At 40.2% G+C, this 25,454-nt stretch overlaps 1 protein-coding gene across 1 annotated transcript in view; it reads right to left on the bottom strand.

Annotated features, from left to right (window-relative positions):
- The window catches only part of FRMD5 (FERM domain containing 5), a 323,028-nt gene extending 300,251 nt beyond the window's left edge, over nt 1-22,777 (bottom strand). The window contains exon 1 of the mRNA XM_030318271.1: nt 22,676-22,777. Coding sequence (XP_030174131.1) covers nt 22,676-22,777 — 102 coding nt within the window. The remainder of the gene's footprint in view (nt 1-22,675) is intronic.
- Between the last annotated feature and the right edge of the window lie 2,677 nt (nt 22,778-25,454).

Genomic DNA, 25,454 nt, shown 5'->3' with positions numbered 1-25,454 from the left:
TATGACAGAGCAAGAGAAGTCTTCTAACCAATGGTATTGGACAACTGATATTAACATATAAAAATATAAATCTGGAGGGGTGCCTGGGTGGCTCTGTCAGTTAAGCATCCGATTTCAAGTCAGGTCATGATCTCACAGTCCGTGAGTTCGAACCCCACGTCAGGCTCTTTGCTGACAGCTCAGAGTCTGGAGCCTGTTTCAGATTCTATGTCTCCCTCTCTCTCTGCCCCTCCCCCATTCTCTCTCTCTCTGCAAAATAAACACAAAAAAATTAAAAATATATATACACACATGTATATATACATATATATGTAAATAAATAAATTTGAAGCCCCCACCCTTAAAAAGACAGCACAACAAACAGCCTTCCTAATATAGAGCATAGAAACAATAGTTTGAAAAATACCTGGGGTATATACTAATATCAGAGCATGTGCTGGATGGGCAGGGATCTTTGGAAGACTTCTCCAACAACAAGAGAGCTTGTGGGCACCATTTCCTTCCCCTGTCCCCAGCCTAGATACATGGACACCTGCACGGACCAGTGCAGCCAGAACATTCTCCACCTAACGTGCTAAGAGTGTGCCTCACCCCCATGCTCTTCTGCAGACCCACCCCTTCCATCCTGGCCTTGCCAGGACTTTTCCCAGGTGGTTGCAGGTCCCCTCCCACAGTGGACCAGCTCGAACCTTTCTGGCACCAAGCGCCCCACCTCTGCATTCGTCTGGAGACCCACCCCCCACCCCCCCTGCAACATGCCCATGTCAGGAGTCCATCCAAAGTGGTGCCACAAGCCTGGCAGTATTCAAGCAACCCCAACAGGGGCCAGCACCACTCCTAAGTGGCTCCTGCCCTGGGGAAAGAGTAAGATAACTACACACACCAGTCCAACTGTGGCCCCAAGAGTGGGTAGGGGGCAGATATCTGGTCTGCCTGCAGCCCCCACTCACCAATGACAGCTTTTTAGCAGACAGCACAGAGTGTGCCTTGCAGTTTGGTGTGACCACAGCTCTGGCAAATGCCTGATCTGACTCAACTCAAGTCCAAGGCAGCCCCAGATTGGTCCACTAACAGCAGAGGGCTCAAACCCTGCCCACAACAGGCAAACAGGGCCATTGCAGCTGACTGGACTGAAGGTAAATGTGGCTCAGCTACAAGAGTAGGGTGCACACAACACAGATAGCAGATACTCCTGAAGTGACAGGTTCTAGTGAACAGGGGACATTGCACTACAGGGTACTATAGGACCTCTTCTTTATCAGGCCACTACTTCCAAGAGCAGGAGACATAGCTGACTTTCCTAATACATATAAAGAGACATAGGGAGTTAAACAAAATGAGGAGACAAAGGAATATGTCCCAAACAAAAGATCTTAACAAAATCACAGCAAGAGCTAAAAGAAATGGAGATAAGTAATAAGCCTGATAGAGAATTTAAAGTAATGGTCATAAAGATACTCACTGTACCTTTACATGGAGGACCTTAGTGAGACCCTAAACAAGGAGATAGAAACATAAAAAAGAATCAATCAGAGGTAAACTCAATAACCAAAATTAAATGTCAGGCTTTGCATTAATAGCATGGAGTCTGCTTCGGATTCTTTGTCTCCCTCTCTCTCTCTGCCCCTCCCCTGCTTGCATACTCTTTCTCTCCCTCTCTCAAAAGTAAACATTTATATATATATGTTATATATTATATGTGTTACATATTATATATATATATGTAACATTTATATATATGATGTGTTACATATATATGTTACATATATGTGTATATGTATATATATGTGTATGTATAATGTAACATATATACCATACTAAGGAGAATTAATCATAGATTAGAAGAAGCAGAACAGATCAGTGACCTGGAGGACAGAGTAAGGGTGGGGGGGAAATCAACCTTAACAGGAGAGAGAAAAAATAATAATAAACGAAAATATGTTAAAGGAACCATCAAGCACAATAACATGTACATTATAGGGATCCCAGAAGAAGAGAGAGGAGAGGAGGCAGAAAATTTATTTGAAGAAATAATAGCTGAAAAGTTACCAAATCTAGGGAGGGAAACAGAGGCACATAGAGCTCCCAACAAAATCAGCCCAAGGAGTTCCACAACAAGACACATAGTAATTAAAATGGCAAAAAATAGTGATAAAAGAGAATTTTTAAAGCAGGAGGAAAAAAGAAAACAGGTACACACCAGGAGAAAACCCATAAGGCTAATGATGGATTTTTGAGCAGAAATTTTCCAGGCCAGAAGGGAGTGGCATAATATATTCCAAGTGCTGAAAGGAAAAAACCTGCAACCAAGATTACTCTATTCAGCAAGGCTATCCTTCAGAATAGAAGGAAAGATAGAGTTTCCTAGACAAACAAAAATTGAAGAAATTCATGGCCACTAAACCAGCCTTACAAGAAATGTTAAAGGGACTCTGAGTGAAAAGGACAGACAAAAAGTAGGAAGCATAAGAGAAGTAAAATTAAGTAGATCTATAAAAATCAGTTCAAGGGATTCACAAAATAAAAGAATATATAGTATGATACCATATGCCTAAAATGAGTAGGGGCAAGTAGTAAAAATTTAATGCTTTTAGAATGGGTTCAAACTTAAGTGACCATTAACTTAATATTGACTGCTTATATGCATAGAATGTTATACATAAACCAAATGGTAACCACGAAACAAAAACTGGTGATAAAAAGAAAAAATAACAAATAAAAAAATAAAGAGAAAGAATCCAAGTATATCACTTAAGAAACCCAGCAAATCATGAGAGAACAGAGCAAGAGAAGATTCATATGTGGTACTTAAGAAACAAACGAAGAAAGAAGAAAGAGACAAAAAAACAGACTCTTAAATAGAATTGATGGTTGCCAGAGGGAAACTGCATGGGGGAATGGGTTAAATAGGCAAAGGGGAATAAGAGTACACTTACTGTGATGAGCACTGACTAATACATAGAATTGTTGAATCACTATATGGTATACCTGAAACTAATGTAACACTGTACATTAATTATACTGGAATTGAAATTTATTTATATATATGAATAAATTTGGACCACTACCTCACATCATACACAAAGAATAACTCAAAATGAGCCAGAGACCTAAATTTAAGAGCTAACACTACAATACTCTTAGAGGAAAATACAGAAGTAAATCTTCTTAACCTCCATTTAGGCATTGATTTCTTAGATATGACACCAAAAGCACAAGCAATAAAAAAGAAGATTGTTAAGTTGGACTTCATTATTTTAAAACCTTTTGTGCTTCAAAGACAGCATCACGAAAATGAAAAGACAACCCATAGACTAGGAGAAAGTATCTATTGACAACCCATCTATTTCATAAAGGACTTGCATCCAGAATATAAAATGAACTTTTACAACTCAATAACAAAAAGACAACTCATTTTAAAAATAGGCAAAAAAAAAAAATTGAATAGACATTTCTCAAAAAAAGATATACAAAGAGCTAAAAGCATATGCAAAGAGGTTCAACATCTTTAGTCATTAGGAAAATGTAAATTGAAACCAAAATGAGCATAATATCTTTCTAGAGATGTCTCCTGAAGCAAGGGAAACAAAAGCAAAAGTAAACTATTGAGACTACATTGAAATGAAAAGCTTCTTCATGGCAAAGGAACCAACCAAATTGAAAGACAACCTATTGAATGGGAAATTTCAAAAGACATATCTGGTAAAGGGTTAGTATCCAAAATATATAAAGAACTCCTACAATTCAACACCCAAGAAACCAAATAATCCAATTAAAAAATGGGCAGAAGATATAAACAGGCATTTCACCAAAGAAGACCTACAGATGGCAGGGTGCCTGGGTGGCTCAGTCGGTTAAGCATCTGACTCTTGATTTCAGCTCAGGTCATTATCTCGTGGTTCGTGGGATCACCCCACATCTAGATCTGTGCTCACAGCTCAGAGCCTGCTTCAGATCCTCTGTCTCCCTCTCTCCACCCCTCGCCCCCACACACATACTTTCTCTATTTCTCCCTCAAAAATAAAGGTTAAAAAAAATTTTGTAAGACCTACAGATGGCCAACAGACACATGAAACAATGCTCAATATCACTCATCATCAGGGAAATGCAAACAAAACTATAATGAGACATCTCCTCAATAGCTGTCAGAATGGCTAAAATCAAAAACACAAGAAACAACAGGTGTTGATGAGGATGTGGGGAAAAAGGAACCCTCATGCACTGTTGGAGAGAATGCAAACTGTTGTAGCCACCGTGAAAGATAGTATCGGGGTTCCTCAAAAATTAAAACTAGAACTACCAATGCTCCAGTAATCACACAACTGGGTTGTTTACCCAAAGGATACAAAAACACTATGAAAGGATACATACGCCCCTATGGTTACTGCAGCATTATTTACAATAGCAAAATTATGGAAGCTGACTAATGAATGAATAAAGAAGATGTGGGGTGTGTGTGTGTATGTGTGTGTGTGTGTGTAATGGAATATATTTCAACCACAAAAAAGAATGAAATCTTGCCATTTGCAACAACATGGTTGCAGCTAAAGAGTATAATGCTAAGTGAAATAAGTCAATCAGAGAAAGATAAATACTTTATGATCTCATCATATATGGAATGTAAGAAACAAATAGGGGCACCTGAGTGGCTCAGCTAGGTGAGCATTCAACTCTTGATTTTGGCTCAGGTCATGATCCTATGGTCATGGGACTGAGCCCAACACTGGGCTCTGCACTGAGTGTGAATCCTGCTTAAGATTCTCTGTCTCTCTCTGCCCTCTCCCCCCAACCCTGCTCATGTGCTCTCTTAAAGAAAAAAAAAAAAAACTCTTTCTAAAAAAGAAAGAAAGAAAGAAAACAAATGAACAAAGGAGAGGAAAGAGAAACAAAACAAAACAAAACAAACCAGACTCTTAACTATAGAGAACAAACAAATGGTTGGGGGCGGGGGATGAATGAAATAGGTGAAGAGGATTAAGAGCACACCTATCATGATGAGCACTGAGTAATGGATAGAATTGTTGAATCACTATATTGTACATCTGAAATTAATGTAACACTGTATGTTAACTACACAAATTAAAATAAAATTAAAATAGAAAAAAAACACAATGAGATACTACTTCACTCCCACAGAATGGCTATTATCAAAAAGATAATCGTGAGGATTTGTGGCAAGGATGTGGAGAAACTGGAGCCCTCATGCAGCCACTTCGGAAAACTGGCAATTCCTCAAACATTAAATATCAAGTTACCCACATGATCCAGCAATTCTACTCCTAGGTATCGATCCAAGAGAAATAAAGCCTATTTCCACACAAAAAATTATATATATGTGTTGTGCATCTGAAACGAATACAGTATTGTATGTCAACTGTATTTCAACTAAAAACAAACAAAAACTCGTATAGGAATGTTCACAGCACATCTAAAAGAAAATACACATCCACACAAAAACTTGTACATAAATTGTCAAGATTTATAATAGCCAAAAAGTGGAACCACAATGTCCAACAACTCATGAATGGATAAACAAAATGTGACAGATCCATACTACGGTAAATTATTTGGCAATAAAATAGAATGAGGTACTAATACAAGTTATTACTTGGATGAGCCCCAGAAACATTATATGCTAAGTGAAAGAAGTCAGTTACAAAAAACCATGTGTTGTATGATACCATTTATTTGAAATGTTCATAATTGGCAAATCTATAGAGACAGAAAGTGGATTAGTGTTTGCCTAAGGCAGAAAGTTGAGGGGAGGGAGACAGGAAACGGAAGTGACTGCTCATGGGTACAAGGTTTCTTTCTGGGGTGATATAAATGTTCTAAAATTAGATTATGTTGATGATTGCACATCTCCATAAATATGCTAAAAACTGTTCAATTGTACACTTTAAACAGATGAACTTTATGATACGTAATTTGTATCTCAAAAAAGCATTATGCTAAGTGTAAGAAGCCAGACTCAAAAGATTACATATTGTATGATTCTATTCATATGACATTGTGGAAAAAGCAAAACTATAAGGACAGAAATCACATTACTGGCTGCCAGACACCCAGAGAAGCAAAAGGAGACTGACTATAAAGGGGCAAAAGAGAACTTGATGGGATGGTGGAAATATTCTATATATGGTTACACAATTTACACGCATTTGTCAAAATTCAAAGAACTGTACAGCTATGAAAGAGTGATTTTTAGGGGCACCCAGCTGGCTCAGTCAGTGGAGCACACAACTCTTGATTTCAGGGTTATGAGTTCAAGCCCTATGTTGGGCCTAGAACTTACTTTAAAAAAAAAAAGTGAACTTAATGTAAATTGTACCCAAATAAACCTGACTTTTTAAAAAAGCCAAGTTTACATTGTAAGAAATGCAGAAAACACTATTTGGAACCTTGAGACCCCAAGAATAGTGGAAACATTTACAATGTATCAAAATTCACTCTTAAGTTCTATAACATATGTGGCACAGGCCTCCTACAAAGGTCATCAATATTATGTAATATTGCCTACGAAAAGAGTGGTAATGTAGTAGTAATATACATGAGGACCATGCAGAATTTGAGATCAAAGTTTAAAAAAAAAAGCCATCCCTCCAAAAAAACAAAGCAGTAAAACTCAACATAAATAAAAGAAAGTTATCTGGCCAAGTCCACTTAGGGGAGAAAATGGCATTTAAAGTACAGTCTTGAGAAACACTCAAGTGTAATCAAAGTAAACAGAGTGTAACCTCTAAACTGGGACATACCTTCAAAAAAAAAGAAATTAAAACTGTATTGTTAACATATGTACAATAATCTGCACTAAGTAGGGAAAGGACTAAAGGGCAGAGTTTATCAGCATTTAGAAAGTACTAATCAAGGGGTGCCTGGGTGGCGCAGTCGGTTAAGCGTCCGACTTCAGCCAGGTCACGATCTTGCGGTCCGGGAGTTCGAGCCCCGCGTCAGGCTCTGGGCTGATGGCTCAGAGCCTGGAGCCTGTTTCCGATTCTGTGTCTCCCTCTCTCTCTCTGCCCCTCCCCCGTTCATGCTCTGTCTCTCTCTGTCCCAAAAATAAATAAACGTTGAAAAAAAAAAAATTTAAAAAAAAAAAAAAAAAAAAAAAAAAAAAAAGAACTAATCAAACAAGATAGAAACACTGATTCTTGTAGATACATAATTACTAGCTCTGTACTCTGAAACAGACATGGTTTATAAGGCTTCTACACAACCTCGAAGAATACCCCTCAAAACTATTTGCCTTCCAAGATGGCTTTCAAATTTGTTCTTCCAGTCTCTGATCCTAAAGAAGTGCCTATAATGACAGAAACTAGTATTCACTACCCCACTGTAGTTAACAGAGATTCTAAATTATAAATTTTAAAAAAGCTATGATTTTGATTAGCATGAGTCAATCCCCCAGAATCTGATCTGTGTTGAACGAGTAGATAAAACGGTATTTTGTATTCTGCAAAACTAACGGCCAGAATACAGACCGAAGCAGTCACAAAGATCTGCCTTGACATCTCTTTCCTTAAAAGGAATATTTGTGTTTGCAAAGAATATCCTTCACAGAGGGAACACTAGGGGAAAATGGGTGATGGGCATTGAGGAGGGTACATATTGGGATGAGCACTGGGTGTTGTACATAAGCAATGAATCACGGGAATCTACCCCTAAAACTAAGAGCATACTGTATACACTGTATGTTAGCCAACTTGGCAATAAATTATAAAACAACAACAACAAAAACCCTATTGAGCCATGGACAAATTCCTTAGGAACTGTAGAATATTTGTGCTAAAAGAGACTGGAAGGGTCTTCTTTCTGAGCCTCTTCATTTTGCAGATGAAAGCTTAAATTACCTGCTTAAGCCCTCAAAGTTAATCAGTCTAGAAAGTCAGGCATTTAACACAAATCTCCTGACTCCCCCAAGTCAATGTTTTTCCCATTGGACTATACTGCCTGCTTCATCAGAAAGCAACGACTAAAAACAATGATGAGGTCATACAGAGTTTGAATCCCAGCTCCCCCCCACTGACTAGCTGTGGGACAGTAGGCAAGTAGGCAAGTTATTTAACATTTCTAAGCTTTATTGTACTCATCTGGAATTAGGGACAATGACATTTTCCATTAAACAGGTAGGATTAAATGAAGAATACACATAAAGTGCTTATCACAGAGCCCAGAACACAGTAAGTACACAATAAATTTTTAAATGGCTCAATTAACATATTAAATTAAAATATGTAATATGGACATTACACCAAATAACTCTCTAAAATACAACAAAGACACATTATGATATGTGTAATTTGTCAGGACATTCATTTTAATTGTAATTAATTATGTCAGAGAAAACTTACAAAGAGAGGAACAGAGAATCACAGCAAAAAATAAAGATGCAAAAAAACTACCACATATTACTTTTAAACTCTTACCTTACCTTTTTATTATCACAGAATTGACTTTATTTTCAAGTATGTTATGTCAAAACCTATCTACTTATAAACCTACATCATTTTGAAAGGTTACTGGAGTCTAATCAGTGAGAAAACTTTCTATAGTCATTCTGAACCATAAACCCAAACTAAGTAATAAGCATATTTGCTAAAGAAAACTGATTCAATCACATTTTAAAACTTTATAATTATAGACTCATAAGAAGTTGTAAAAATAGTATTAAATTGTCCCATGTATGCTTCACCCAACTTCCCCCCCAAGGGTAACTTCTTACATAACTGTGGTATATGATCAAAGGCAGGAAACTGACATGTGAATTAAGATATAATTCATATCATAAGATTACCTTTTTTTAAAAAAAGATTTTATTTTTTTTAAGTAATCTCTATACCAAACGTGGAACTCACAGCCCTGAGATTGAGAGTCACAAACTCTTCTAAGCCAGCCAAGTGCCCCGATTACCTTTTTTTTTTTAAAAATGTTTATTTATTTTGAGAGAGAACACACGAGTGTGAATGGGGAAGAGGCAGAGAGAGGGAGAGACAGAGCAGATTACCATTTAAAAGTGTATAATGCAGTGGGTTTTAGTACAATCCTAGAATTGTACACCTATCACCACTAACCACCTTTTAAAGTACCATAATATCACCCCAACGACCAGAAAAATCTGTTCATTTTTTAAATCTATTTAGCTCAAGTTAAAGGTAACTTTACATTTGCATTATTAATAATCCTCTTTATCAAAGCTAACATTTTCATTCCTGCATATCTACAATCAACATTTATGGAGCCCCTAGGTGAGACCTTAGATACTAACTGTACAAAGTCTCCGCCCTTCAAACAGTTGTCTAGTTTACAGACATGTGAGTAAATATTTACAAGTGAATATGGTAGATGCTATAATAAGGTCCCCCAAAGCACAGCCGAACAACACTGTGGAGGGAGTTTACCTTGGAATAACGTGATGGGAAGCTGATGGTCTACAAAGCAGTATAAAATGCATTGGGAGGACAACAGGAGACAAGTCTGGAAAGGAAGGCAGCAGAGGTAACGGAAGGGCATCTATGCCATGCTAAAAGACTGTTATCAAGTAAGTAATGGGAGAATCTTGAAGGATTTTAAAAAAGAGAAAATGATCAAAGTTGCATTTTGGAAGCATGTGAAAGATAGGAATGCGCCTACTGTTCCACAGGAAAGTAAAACCTAGACCATTGAGACCCTGTATTTGGCAAGCAGCAAATGGACAGCTTACTTTTAAATATATATATCGAAATATTTCTCTACCAGTCAGCAAATAGCCACAGCCCTAAGAGGCCTCTCCCTCTTCCCCAGGACCACTGTGAACCCCACCTCCCATGATTCAAAACGAAATAGTGTCTGGCCCAGCAGAGGGCCATAGAGTCAATTCCAGCATGTTCTCGCAGAGTCTTGGTCAGTGAGGTATTCAACATGACTCACTGATTGTTGAGTTATTTTATTTTTATTTTTTAAGTAAGCTCTAGGCCCAGCGTGGGGCTTGAACCCACAACCCCAAGATCAAAAGTCACATGCTCCACCAACTGAGCCAGCCAGGGGCCCCGATTATTGAGTATTTTAATTACCCCCACATGGGGGCCAACCTCAGTGAACTCCTTTAAATCATTAAAGATCTCCTATCACAAACAGCTGCAACAACAAAAAATAGACATCCAACATTCTTTCATTTTCTCCAACCTGCTTCTCCAGATTCTCACTCCAGATTCTAAGCAGGTATTTCTGCTGAGGGTTCATCTTGCTCCATCCCAGAGGTTTCTCTGGTTTTGATCTTTTCTTTCTCCTTATCAATTATCTTAATGCTCCCTCTAGTTTCACCAACTTCAGCTGTCAAAAATAAAGACTCTCCTGGCCACAGGCAGTGCCCCCACTGTGCAGACCCAGCCCTGAAATACCAGACCTGAAGTTACAGTACAGGAAAAGTCTCACTGAGTCTGTTAATCTAATCTAATCTAATTAAGAAATCATTGCAGGAGCGCCTGGGTGGCTCAGTGGGCTGAGTGTCCAACTTCGGCTCAGGTCATGATCTTGTGTTGGTGAGTTTAAGCCCCGCATCAGGCTCCATGCTAACAGCACAGAGACTGGAGCCTACTTTGGATTCTGTGTCTCCCTCTCTCTCTGACCCTCCCCTGCTTGCACTCTCTTTGTCTCTCAAAAAATAAAACATTAAAAAAAATTTTTTTAAGAAATAACTGCAAAAAAAGTGAATAGAAAACTCTAAACATACTCAGCCCATCCCCGAAGTATCACTTTATACAATATTTTCATTTGTTTATATTGTCTCAAATTCCAGTTAATTAAAATATACACTATTGTGTTAAATAATGAAATTAAAGGAAATCAATCACATTATGCTCCAATGTGTATTTATACACATTATAATTGCACCTTTTTTAACACCTCCCACCACTACCAACAGGTGTGTCCACCAAAGAATTTGACAATAAGCAAAGGTATAACTTAGTAGTGATAACAATTAGAAATGGTGTTACGAAGGGATATCTGGCTGGCTCAGTCGGTGGAGCATGCAACTCTTGATTCTGGGGACATGAGTTTGGTTCTGGGGTCCTAAGTTCGAGCCCCACACTGGGTGTAGAGCTTACTTTAAAAAAAGAAAAAGAAAGAAATAGTGATAAGAGATTGTATTAAATAAGTGGCCCAAGAATAAATTACGATAAAACAAAGGAGATCATAAGAGATGGACAGAAGAGCTATGGTGTTAGGAAAGATGGTGGGAAATAAAACTATAGAATTCAAGATGTGAAGAAAAGGCTTTCCATTTTTGATTATTTTCTTTCAACCAGAAACTAAAGATATTTTATGTGAGATATATTCTTAGTAGGAATAGTCTGTATTACTTTATAATGACACAGTAAAAGATGTAATGTGCAGCAAGACAATATTATATCTGTCTCTTAAAAATAATCAGTCTAGGGGCACCTGGGTAGCTTAGTCGGTTAAGAGCCTGACTCTTGGCTTTGGCTCAGGTCATGATCGCCTGGTTCCTGAGTTCGAGCTCCACATCAGGCTCTGTGCTGAGAGTGCAGAATCTGCTTGGGATTCTCTGTCTCCCTCTCTCTCTGCCACTTTCCCACTTGTGCTTACTTGCTTGCTCTCTCTCTCTCAAAAATAAACTTAAAAAAATAATCAGTCTACTGTATCCGATATCAAAAATTAGAATGAGAAATATGTGTTCTCTTTTACCATACAAGTTAGAAAACAATTTAATTTTTTTTTTAGCATTTATTTATTTTTGAGAGAGAGAGAGAGACAGAGTGTGAGCTGGGAAGGGGCAGAAAGAGGGAGACACAGAAGCCAAAGCAGGCTTCAAGGCTCTAAGCTGTCAGCACAGAGCCCAATGTGGGGCTCGAACTCATAAACCTCGAGATCATGATCAGAGCTGAAGTCAGCAGCTTAACTGGCTGAGCCACCCAGGTGCCCCTACAATTCTTTTTTTTTTTTTTTAATGTTTATTTCCTCTTGAGAGAGAGACAGACCACAAGTGGGGGAGGGGCAGAGAGAGAGGGAGACACAGAATGCAAAGCAGGCTGCAGGCCCTGAGCTGTCAGCACAGAGCCCAACGTGGGGCTCGAACCCATCAACTGTGAGATCACGACCTGAGCCAAAGTCGGACGCTCAACTGAGTCAACCAGGCTCAGGCTCAGGCTCAACTGAGTCAACCCAAATTAGAAAACAATTCTTAGATGTGCTTTCTGTACTGTGGGTACTCATTTAGGTAAGCTTATCTAAATAAGATACACTTAAAAATAAGCAAAGTACTGATTTTTTAGATCAGCTATGTTGCTTATATATTCTGACACTGCAATAGTTGGTTCAGTATCTTATGTCCTGAAGCTACACCAAGCCAACTCCCATTCGCTTTTTAAAAAAAACCTTCACATAATGCTAGAATCTAAAGCTGGGTATAGATTAAGTTGCACTGTAGTACTAGGACTACCTTATGTTTTGATCAGATTTTTATCTTTTATACAGCCAAATTTCTTCTGAGAGGACACCTAAAGAGCTGATATGATATTTTGTTGTAGGGATGAGTGTATCCTATGAAACTGCAGGCTCTACATGCCTTGTAACATCCCAGGCATCACTGCCAGCCCATGGGGTCCTTCTGCCCTACAAACCTCCAATTCCATAATTACTCTGGAGGATTCTGGATTTTTCTAGAATCAAAAATCTCAAAGAGGGCAGGCTGGATGTTTTCTTCAGCCTAAATTATGCCCTAGAGGGGTGACTGGGTGGCTCAGTCAGTTAAGCATCCAACTTCAGCTCAGGTCAAGATCTCATGGTGAGTTCGAGCCCCGCAACAAGCTCTGTGCTGACATGACAGCTCAGAGCCTGGAGCCCACCTTGGATTCTGTGTCTCCCTTTCTCTCTGGTCCTCCCCTGCTCATGCTCTGTCTCTCCTTCAAAAAATAAACATTCAAAAAATTCAAAAAAAAATTATCCCCTAGAAGTACTTGAGATCCTTAGATGAATTAATTCTACTTCCTTATGCTGTGATCAATGTTCTTATCTGCCTGGCTCATGTCTGACCAAACAATAATCTTAGTGGCATCTCCTGAATAGAGTATATGGAATCCTCTGGTACTTGTGAAACCAACCCTTCCACTTGGGTGTCCTCAAAATTAGGCTAAGGCCCAGACTAGAGGGCCCTGGAGTTAAATCAAGCAATATGGAAATAAGGCTTTGCACCTGCCTGGAGGCAAAGGATAATTTGCCTGACTATGGAGTGCCTGAATGGACTACCAGCTTATAAGGGTTCCTAATGATTTGGCTTTTTTCTACTATGAGTTCAATGAAAGTGGCCAGACTTTTGAGCGTGCCCTGGGGCATGCTGTTTTGATGAACCACTATTTCTTTCAGGTCTTGGGCCTGTGGGCCTTTGCTAATTTATCTGGCTCCCATAATACCACTTCACAGCAAGCCTCCTTAATCTCTCCAACAAAGTGGAGTGCCTGTATTGTCAGTCATTCCCCTATTCATCAGTCTTTAAACTATCCCTTCTTTTTCTCCTTTTCCAGAGCAAAATAACCTATTAGCATTGGCATTCTGCCGAACATTGATTGCCTAAATGCCAAACAGTACTTTCCTGGAGGTTCCCATCCCCAAAGCTCTAGCCTGGCATTGTGTGGAATGCTCAAAGTGCACCCTGTGTTGGGCTGGGAACTTCAGAGCTGGCAGGCAGGGGTTCACTGGGGAATCCAGGGAAGCATTCCTCCATCCTCTAGAAAAGCGATTTTTGGTGGTCACTTAGGTTTGGGAACAGAGATGCAGAATTGTGCCTCTTAGGGCTCCACTGGTCACATTTCTTAACTGTTAATGCACCATTTAGGCTGCATTATATCAGCCAAAGGATTTTCAAACATCAGCTGAATGTTGGGATTTGATACTCTCTTTTTTGGGGTGGATAAATAAGCTGATGCCAGAGATGAGGTCCCCTGGAAACAAAAGTATATGCATAGTTGCTGCAGCCACAGAATTAGCACAGATTGATACATGACTCTACCTTTTTATATGATGCCATTGTTTTGTGAAGAATCTTAATTTGTGTTATATACTTTTGGAGTTAGATTTAATTCAACACCAGCTTTGTGTTATTTTTAGTTTAGACTAAGTCTTCTGAGCAGTCAAGAGTGATTGAAATTTGCTGACAGCAATTTTTCCTAGGCAACTAGATTGTTATTCGACTCAACTGTACCAGAGTACGTCAGATAAACATAGTAAAGACTAAATACATTTGGCTTTACATTTTTAGCTTTCCTACCTTCAAGTTGCCTGCTGTTACCTCAGCCTGGAATGCCCTTTACCCATCCCCACAGCCCATTTTCTGCTTTTGGCACTCTTTCATGACCTAGTTCAAATCTCACCTCCTTTGAGAAATATTTAATTTCTATTCCCCCAGATTTGCACTGCCACAACATACTACCTTGTCTTAGTGCTGAATCCCATGAGATTTTTTGTTTGCTATTTACATGTTTGCAAACAAGGGTCTTCCTACACCCCCAGTGCTTTAAGAGGTAAAGATTTCTTTGAAAAACAGTATAGAAATATAAAATAATCATATTCTTTCTAGGTCAGGGAAGACAAAAATAAAACCAATACATATAAGAGCATCAAATTGGAATGATGACCCATCATGACTCCTGCCCACCTGAAACTGGTATGCATATCTGCAAATAAACTTTTACCCTACAAGGGTAGAGAATCAGTTAAGGCCATTCAGAAATAAATCAAAAATTAGAAATATGAGATTCACTCTTGGCTTCTCCTTTTCCCTCATTATACTCAATCAACAATACTCATCAATTTTACTAAATATCTGTGTGACCCAGTACTAGTGATCTCAAACCTCAGAAAGCGTTAAGACCTACCTTGTTAAACCAGAAAGCTGAGGGGCGCCTGGGTGGCTCCGTCGGTTAAGCATCCCACTTCGGCTCAGGTCATGATCTCACAGTCTGTGAGTTTGAGTCCCGCATCAGGCACTGTGCTGATAGCTCAGAGCCTGGAGCCTGCTTCGGATTCTGTGTCTCCCTCTCACTCTGACCCTCCCCTATTCATGCTCTGTCTCTCTCTGCCTCAAAAATAAATAAACGTTAAAAAAAAAAAACTTAAAAAAAAAACAAAACAGAAAGCTGAGCTCCATCCTCTGTATTTCTCATTCACTAGGTCAGCAGTGGGGCCAGAAATTTGCATTTGTAACAAGTGCCCAGGAGAACCTGATGCTGCTCATCCAGTAACCACACTTTGAGAACCATTGCTTTAACTCATCCCCCTATTCTATTCTCCTTGCTTTCTAACAAGGTTCCCAATTTCTACAAAAGGAAAAAGCCCCCTGAGTTGTGACACAGTAAGATGGCTCAAATAAGACATAAAAATAGCTAGTTTTGGTCCTGATCTAGAATGGTTTCCCTTGGTGGGCAGGGGTTGTCTACGTCTTTGAAATGACCCTTAACATACAGAAATGAGTCCTACAGCATTTCTGGAGTGGTCCAAAGTGTCTCTAAATACAGACCAGAAGATGAGGTCATGGTAATGCAAGGAGTCAGAAGTAGAGGAGGGGGAATGAAAGCTATAATCACTGTCAAAGGGGTGTTTTCTGTAGACAAGTGAATGGAGCTATTGTACACAAACTCAGTGGTTGCCAAGCATGTGGCCCAATTATTTTGCCTGTATGAGCATGGCACGGAAGGATCTCCTTAGAGGACTTGATTCACACAAGTTGGTGTTTAGTAGCAAGCAAAAGTCTGGAGAATTTGAACCTAACTATATAAGTTCCTGCTTTCCAAATCTAGGATATAATACAATGAAGTTGGAAAGACTACAAAAGTAAAACACCATCCTTAGAGATAGTACAGCATTTACAGTTGGTGAAAAACCAAGATAGAAGATCTTGCTCAAAATATTGACAATAATGAGGATCACATGGTGGCCTTGGGCAGCAAGAAGTCCATAATTTAAATCTAGGGGTTAGCCTCCGAAACTGATTTCCCTACTCTCTTGGGCTCCACTGCTATTTAAAATGTTTGTAAAAGTTCAAAAAGTTGGTATTGGCCACCCACCAGATCTAAGGTCTTAAAGAAATGGGAGGTTTACTTCAGTGGCTAGGATGGATATGTGACAAGGTGTTTTGCTCTCTTAGGTGAAATACCATTCATCCTACAACATAGGAATGGAGATGCTTTAGTGGTCTTCAAAGTTCTCAGCTGCATGAGAGAACCATTCAGGTGGCTCACCTGAGCCCAAAGTATCAAGGCCAGAAAACAGAGGGACAACAACAGCCACCTGGCCTCCAGGAGAGCAGCACCTTCCTCCCCGAGCACCACGTAAGTAAGAAATAGAAGCTGTGAGGTTGCTGCCAATCCTCCATATTCCCATCTGTTGTATAAGCTCGGGCTAGGCAGAGCTGAAGAACAGTGTCCCACAGGAGGCTGCTCCATGGAACAGGGTCTGCAGTCAGAATGTTACAGATGAGGCTATCAGAAGATGAATTCAGCTTAAAATAGACATAATTAGAAACAGGTTGGGAAGCATGGGTTTCTTCCTGTTAGGGCAAGAAGGTTAGAAAATGAGGCTATGAGAAGATTTTATGTGGCACTGACTTAGGGGAAAGAGTGAAGGAAGCTTCTGTGGCTGTGGTGATCCCAATGTCAATATCCTAATTCCGCCAGACCTCCAACTCCCCATGAAGCACTGTACTACACAGTATTCATTTGATCTAAGCCTTCTAAACCTGCAGAGATGGAGGAAGGGGAGACCTGAAAGGCTTGAAATCCTATGAGACAAACCAAAAAAATCATAGGAATTCTAGACCACAGCTCTACTAATTCAACCAAGGATAATTGCAGAAAGTTATCAGAGACCTCAAAGGCTCCGTAAAATACCACATTTACATACCATACCTCTCACCAGGGAGAGGGGCTGCAAAGCAAAGTGGTTTGGAATGGGATGGGTTGAAACTGGTTTACAGTTGTTAGAGAATGTTGTTTTCAGACACACGAAATGTTATTTATTGTTTTAACGTTTATTGATTTTTGAGACAGAGAGAGACAGAGCATGAGCAGGGGAGGGGCAGAGAGAGAGGGAGACACAGAATCGGAAACAGGCTCCAGGCTCTGAGCTGTCAGCACAGAGCCCGACGCGGGGCTCGAACTCACGGATCGTGAGATCATGATCTGAGCCGGAGTCAGACGCCCAACCAACTGAGCCACCCAGGCGCCCCAGACACATGAAATTTTAAAATGCTGGAGTTAACTCAGCCATCATGTAGCACAAACAAATCAGAACAAATATTCATTCAACTATAAACATATAAGTCACTGTGATATAATTCTTAGGGTTTAAAATTTATAGCTTCCTCTTACTCTCCCCTTTAAAAATTCTAAAGTGTAATCTACTGAAAAATAGTTATTAAAATAATCCAAAATAGGGGCGCCTGGGTGGCGCAGTCGGTTAAGCGTCCGACTTCAGCCAGGTCACGATCTCGCGGTCCGTGAGTTCGAGCCCCGCGTCGGGCTCTGTGCTGACAGCTCAGAGCCTGGAGCCTGTTTCAGATTCTGTGTCTCCCTCTCTCTCTGCCCCTCCCCCGTTCATGCTCTGTCTCTCTCTGTCCCAAAAATAAATAAACGTTGAAAAAAAAATTAAAAAAAAATAATCCAAAATATTTTACTATAATAATCATATCACTTAAATTACCACCTTGCTTATTTTGGGCTACACATTTTAATACCTATACATAAACCACTACAATTGTATAATAAAAATGACTATTTTTTGTCTTAGGTTGTCTGATTTTTATCTTGGCAAACTTTTTTTTTAAGTGTGATATTAACACTAGCACAGACACGATCAACTTGTCTCTGGGCAATGTAACAAACAGGGGACTCAAAAACCACATGCTCTTTTATTATACACTATGTTGAATTGCCTTGTCTAGCATATTCATTCCAAGCATTTAATTGAATGCAAATTCATACAAATACCCTTGAGTATAATCTGCTATGGTGAATGCTTCTAGGTTTCTCTTGGATGCCACTGCTATTTCCCTAAACTGGACTTTTTCAAAAGGAGAAAGAATAAGAGCATAAATACATATCTAAAATATACCTTTTGTCCTTAAAGGTTGATCTGCATTAGTTTTATACAATAGATATTTCCAAATACAAATTAAGAAACAGAATACGAGTGCTTTTAGGATTCTAGAAGGCTAATTTTGGACCTTAGTTTCAAGAATTAGAGTCTGACTTACTATTTTAACAGATCCTGAGACACCATAATTACCTTTTTAAAACAAAGTTTTAGAAAAAAACAATGAATTCATGAAAATACAACAGCTTTGTGTTTTTCTGTGAATAAAATTATCTTAATTCTCTAACAACATCCCTTTTGCATTAATGAAACCAAGGATTTTGCTTACCAAATATGAAACAGAAATTCTTAGAAAAGACAAATCATGGTCAGTCCAGGAAATAAATGCCCCTCTAAAGCCAAAGCTTTGGTAGGATAGAAGGAAAGCAAACCTGAACTCTTGAATTTTAGAGAAGAATTCTACTACAGAATCCAGTTATTCCAGCTTTGGATTGTACAATTTCACTGAGATTAATCAGACATCATTTTAAGGACACCTAAGGGTTAATTTATTTTCCAAAAACAAAATCCTATTTTTTATTTGAATAGAATAAAATTACTCTGTTTAAATCTTGTTAGTATTTGTAAAGACATTACCAAATGATTTTCTCTTTACTATGAAGTATTAATTATTGTTCTCATTTTACAGATGAGAAAATTAAGATACAGACAGGTGAACTGACTTAGGAAGTCAGGAGGAATATAGGGAACAAAGCTGGGATTTTTATAGACAAAATGACCAGAGTTTCAATATAGTATAGCCACCTACTACTAGCTTTGAGCAAGTTCCTTCATCCAAGCCTTTCATCTGTAAAATGAGGATAATAACACCTACCTCTCAAATAGTTGATGTAAGGTATAAGCAAAGCACCTAGCAGAAAGCATAGTACAGAGTTGCCCATTCAAGAAACATCAGCTCTCCCAGCAATCCACAATCTTATTTTCTTCAGCTGGTACAAGAGGTGTCTACTGAATCCACATGCTATTGTGAGGTAAGTGAGAACACAAGCGGGGCACCTCACAAGTATGGGGCTCAATACATTTGTTCTCTCCCCCAGTACTCCCTCTCTTACCCTAGGTCCCACAGTTACTAAATGGCTGAGCCGCAGCCAAATCCAGATCTTGGTTCTACTATAGAACTGTTTCTGTACATATGCATTTTATTTATGATAGTACCTCATTTAACTGCAAAAGCAAATTTAACCTAGCTGCTTGATCAGTTATTATTTTAATGCGTTCCCAGTAAAATCAAATTTATTTCTAGGGCAGCTTTACTTTTCAGTAATCAGAAAAAAAGTGATTAATATTTCAGACTTGAAAATATGTATTTTTGATATGAATTTCTACTGGCATTCCTTAATGTATATTCTTAATATTTTATAAACTATTAAACTCAAAACAGTCAAAAATCTATTACTTAGGATATTACATATCTAAGCATTTAAATGAGTCCATTTGATATACTAAGTTCAAAGATATTAGGTACCCTTTTCATTTTTCCTATTTGCTCCCAAATAAAATAACAAAGTAGGGTAGTAAATGTAGTAAATAAATGTAGATATTCATAAATGAAACAGATGTGTAGAAATTACAGACTAGATCTGCATTTATGAAGCAATGACCTTCAAAACTGGCAGGGAGCTGTTAACAATGTTCTTCACAGGGGAGCAATTATATTACAACCCTATGTATACTTTCATTTCTCATGATCTACAAATACATTTGCATATCAGAAAGAATAAAAGAATAGTCTGGTAACTGAGGCAATCTTTACTGAAAGGATATAAGGCGTTTTCCTTACCTTAATAATCACATCCTAAATGCTAGATCAGTAGAACTGGTGCAATATGAAAGGCTAGAACAATACTTTGACAGAATTTCCTACAACTGAAATTTACCAAATGTGGCTATTATGGCTCTAACCTAGTGATACATTTCTGACTCTCTAATACCCTAAGTGTTCTCTGATTATCCCAAGAAGTACTGAAATCACTCTACAATACATACCTTATTCAAAGAAAAATATGGCATACAATATTTTAAGGAAAATGATTCCAAATTATCACCAAGTTTTTTTTTTAAATACTGTACTGCAATTCCTAGAATGTTAGGAATATTGCTTTAACCTAGCAAGTAGCTCACAGCTCCTTTCCATACTGATTTAAAAGACCCAGTGCCCAATGCTTGACAAATAAGCGCATGCACAAACACACAAATACACACACTACAGAAATGTATAAGGGGTGAAAGTTACTAAGAAAAGCTCAATCTCTAAAAGCTTAAAAAAAGCTATATCCACAAAATATTAATTTCACATAATATCCTGTCTTTTTTGGTTTTTTTTGACATTTCCTCTCATTGGGTAAAAACAAAAGGAATTCACAATAGTGGTGCCAAAGACTGACAATATTACATAAATTTCAGAATTCCTGTATTTTTAAAATTTTCATGCAAGAATCACAATGCACAATCATTAACATGTCTAGACAGTGGACACTCACTACAGTATAATCATGTTACACCAAGCTTAATTTTTTATGTGGCCTGAATTTTTATAACACATTGACTTGTAATAATGTAAAGAAGACCAGCAGGAAAAGAAACACAACCATAGTAAGATATAGCAAGCATAAACCCAGTAAGTCCTGTTAGACTTAAAAATACTGTTTTTCTTAACAGTAATAAAAACTACCCACAACTGTAATACCAACCAACCAACCTCAAAGGTTCCACTAACTGGGAAAAAATAACTAGTTGTCTTATTGTGATACTGTAAAAGCCACAAGATTATCACTAGTGGAGTGGTGATGTGAATTTTGTTTCATTTGTACTCTATACCTTGGCAAAAGTTAATGACCTGCCCCAGGAATTTTATTTCACCATATACCCCAAAGTATTCTTAGGACTCACAAAGTCTAAATCTTACACTGCCTTTATATGCTATTGTGTAAATGCTTTAAATTTTAAAACAAAAGGATAAAGACTTTAAAAGCTCTAGACAATGTATTCAAATGGTGAATATGTCAAGTCAATGTTTTCTCCTCCCCCACCCAAAAACAAACAAAAAAAACTGTACATGGCACATAAAGATACAATAGAAACAAAAAGTAGCATGCCACTCATTCTGTGAGAAAATACAGAACATCTATCAGATTCAACTACCAAAATCCTTTTCACGTGATGGCTAGCATCTTTATGACTGTGTTTAAGTGGCCTTAAAAAGCGATGTTGTTCTCTTTCTCTGCCCTCCTGGATCTTTGACAGCAGTCAGCACTTATGCCCAGAGCTGGTTTGGAGAGTGGGAGAAAAGGGAAAGTGAGGAGAAGGCTGAACTGAGCACGGACTCAGCAGAGAGCAGCTGCTCTCACACACTACCCAGCGTCTTTCTCACACACCGCTATTTTCCGCTATTGAGCATTGTCAGCAAAAAAATAAATGGGGGGTTGGGGGGCCAGGAGACAAAGAGGGTAGAACCAGAGGCCGACAGTTTTTGTCTGCCACATCTGAGGCGAGAAGCCCCCTCTGGTTTCTTGCTGCAAAGGCAAGGGATCAGATGAGACCCCTCCGGGTCCAACTCAATTTGCTTCTCCAGAAAGAGCAGTTTCCGGCAGCGAGCGCAGGATCCTCCGGCTGCTGAACTAAACACCGGAGCATTGTCAATGTTTCCTATCACTGACTTTACAGAGGAGGAGAGAGGGCTGTGACTGCATTCCTGGGAAAGACTACTACTCCAGACGTTCCACACAGCAGTAGTGAAAACACATAAGAGGTTGTAAAAATCCCTTCCAAAATACCAGGTTTCTGAAGAAATGCTGCGAAGCATTAACGTATTGTTGGTGTTATTTGTAAGTCACCGATTCTTTCTCGCCACGGCCAATCATCAAATCTCTGGTACTTGTTGCTAAATCTTTACCTCACGCCCCCCAGAATTGCCCAACACAAATGAGATCTGCGGAGCGAAAGGCGGGGGGGGGTGCTAATCCTGGGAGCCCAGAGGCTGGGCTCCCTTCCATAGGCCACTCTGCATGGGCTGCGCGTTCACTTCTACCTTCTGAGAGCTCTGACTCACAAATGCTGGGGGGGGGGGGGGGGGTGATTATGACATACAGCATTATCCTTCCAACCAAAGATAGATAAGAAAAGCCGGCCAGCGGTCCTTGCCTGGCTGGAGAGCCAAAGCCTGTACCCCCCGACGGGGCGGCCGGGGTAGGAGCCTCCCGCCCTGCCCGCCTCTCTCTGGACGCCCGCGGAAGATGCTCCCCACCCCAGCAGGCTCGAGGAGCCAGGATGGGGTGCCCTCACCCTGGGAGAGGGCAGAGGGATAGCTGAGGGTCCGGGACGGAGGGACTCTCACCGCAGCTGCGCGGAGCGCCTGGTACCCCGCCCCGGACCCGGTCTCGGGCGGAGGCGCTCTCTGCACCGGGGCCGTCCGCCGCAGCCGGGGACGGACAAAGCACCGGGGTCTGCGGCGACCCTGGGCGGCGGCGGCGGGCCAAGTTGGCCAGAGTCGGGGGACGAAGGGGTTCCGCGGGCAGGGCAGCGCGGCACTGACCTGGATGGTGCAGGTGTACTCGCTGTCGTCCAGCAGCCGCACGGTGCAGCTGTACTCGCGCTCCAGGCTCCTGCTGCTGCCGCTCATCAACCTGCTCAGCATCTTCCCGCCCGCCCGCCCGCCCCCGGGAGAGACGCGGCGGCGCTGCGGACCCCGGACCAGGCGCCCCTCAGCCGGGCAGCTCCTCGCGGGCCCCGGGCACCTGCACCATCACCCCAGCCGGGTCGCGGCCGCTGCCTCCTGCTGTCCCAGCTCCTCCTTCTTCTCCTCCTCCTTCTTCGCCACCGCCTCCCCCCAGCCCCGAGCAAGCGCCCCGCTCTCTCTTCTCCGCGCCCCACTCCCCATGCCCAGTTCGTGGGGCGGGGCCTGGGCCGGAGAGGGGCCAATGGGGGTCAGCGCGGCGGAACCGAGTGGCAAAGAGAAGAGCCAATCGAGGTAGGGTATTGATATGATGGACAGGTGGGAGAAGCAATCACGGGAAAGCAGTCGGACAGAGCCTAGCGGGACCAGCCCTCTGGCGTCCCAAACGAGGGGCTCCTCTTGTCTCTGCGGTTCCTGTAGAAGCTGTTTCCCCTCCCCCAGGCCAGGTGTGGGCACCAGGCTGGATAAATGTCTGCTGCGTGGAATACGTTTAGACTCTGCTTCAGGGGCCAAGTCCCACACTCTGCAACGCCGCGAGTCCCGCCCTCTCGGGAGCCGGGGCGGTGCAAGAAAACAATCCCCGCACCTGCAGAATGCAGGCACCTTCCGCTCTGGACCAGGCGCCTGCCCCCACCTGAGCTGTACCCCAGGTGGGCGCGACGGGCCTCTGCCCCAGCCCTCTTATTTTGAACAACATCTATTTTACAGTAGCTACTTAAGTAAAAGCTGTAGGGTTCGAAAGGGCTCTTAAGCACTCGGGTTTAACTCCTAGGAAACCTCTTCACTCTAACACCCTATGCCTCGCTTTTATTTTCAGAAGACAAAAGAGACTGAGGTGTGCTCCTTCAGCCGGTAGGGTGCAGAGGAAGTGGTGGGTCCTTTCCTTGCACCTTCAGAACTAGAATTATCGTATTTTCTTACTTCCTCAACAAAACACCAGAGTGTGTCAAGGAGGTATGTATCACAGAGGAAAAAAAAAAATTGTCTACTGCCCTTTGTGACCCCTTATCTAAATATCTCACGTTCTTTATGAAAACTTCACCAAGAAACATAATATTCTCGCTCAAAATTTTTTGATGGAAGGAAATGTTATATAAAAGAATCATATCAACACAAAATTGATGCCAAAATATATTAATTTAATAAATAATGAAAGATGCATAATTTCCTATTATTTTAATTTATACTGTTCTTGTTTATACGGATACACATAAAAATGAAACTCTACATTAACTTAGAAAACAGCCAACTTTTAAAATACTTGTTTGTTTGTTTGTTTGTTTGTTTACCCGGAGGCACCTGGCTGGCTTGGTGGGTACAGCATGTGACTCTTGATCTCAGGTCCTGAGCTCAAGCCCCTTTCTGGGCATAGAGCCTCCTTAAATATAGTATGCTTCTCTTGCGTCCTTGATTTCCAATACTTCTCCCAATTTTTTTGCATGGGACCCTCTCCCACTTTAGTTATCACCTCTTTATTAGTTGCATTCTCATTTATGTCATTCAATAGTCATAAGAGGAGGTTTCGCTTTTCAATGTAATCCTAGAGTTAAGAAACTAGAACAGTAAGTCAAATATTCTAGCCATTAAACCAGATGTGAGTTCCTCTACTTTGTAGCCACAGCAGGTAGCCTTGTATGTGCAACACAGTAAGTATTCAGTAAGTTTTTGTTGAATGAAGTAAATGAGATAGATATTTCATTGCATCTAAGTCCCAGGGAAAGATACGTGAAAAAATTAAGAATTTCAGGAAGATCTTGGAGATAAATGAAATTATTAATATGTCAAAGTGATATTTTGCAAAACTCAGCTTTGTTGTGTAGTTGGGAGAAGACAATGAAAGATTTCAGGCAGGCAGAACTTATGTTGAAGGCAAAAGTTGCTGTTTGTTTACAGAATCTGTAAGAGCAAGAAAAAATGTCCAAGAACTAGAGGAAGCCCAGTAGTTTGATGGTAGGGAAATGTCTTTAACAGGTTATGCAAATAAGCAGCTGTTAGAATAAAAAGGCAAAGCATCATGAATCCAGAAAAGCTCTCAGGAACTGAATGCAGTCTTTTTTCAGAGTATGACCATAGATGCAATCAACAGGGATGAGACTGTGGCTTCTATGCCAATGTGTTAAGTAACATTCCTGTTCAGCCTAAGAAAATCATATAAACTTAGATGTGCACCTCATTGAAAGACCAGTTACATATTCATCCATGCTTATGCATAATATCCAGAAAGAATTTCAAACTTTCCCTTACGCTCTTATTCAGAACACTTTGTGAGGAAAACAGAGGATGGATGCATAATGGAAGAAAAGCAAGAAACTATCAGTTTCTGGTAAAATGTATGCCTATTTAGGGATTGAGAGCAGAAGCCTGGGAGAAACTAAAAAGAAAAGACTCATATAAAATCACACTGAGGAATATTTTGTTTGTCTTTGTTTTTGTCAAGCCTTTTGAGCAGGATATCCAGGATAAAAAGGGTGTGTTCAATAAAAGGCCTCATGTGCCCTTGATAATTAGAGCATCATAGCTTTCATTAAGTTTTTGGGTATAAAGGAGGCCATATTTAAAATTCCAAACTACAATAACTCTGAGCTCCCACCTTCCAAATTATTAGGATATCGGCTCCCTTTAAAGTTTCCCTCCCTGC

The sequence above is a fragment of the Lynx canadensis genome, chromosome B3 (genome assembly GCF_007474595.2).
Source record: "Lynx canadensis isolate LIC74 chromosome B3, mLynCan4.pri.v2, whole genome shotgun sequence".
Taxonomy (NCBI): Eukaryota; Metazoa; Chordata; class Mammalia; order Carnivora; family Felidae; genus Lynx; species Lynx canadensis.
Note: the sequence above shows the minus strand (reverse complement) of the source record. Positions and strands in the feature narration are given on the sequence as shown.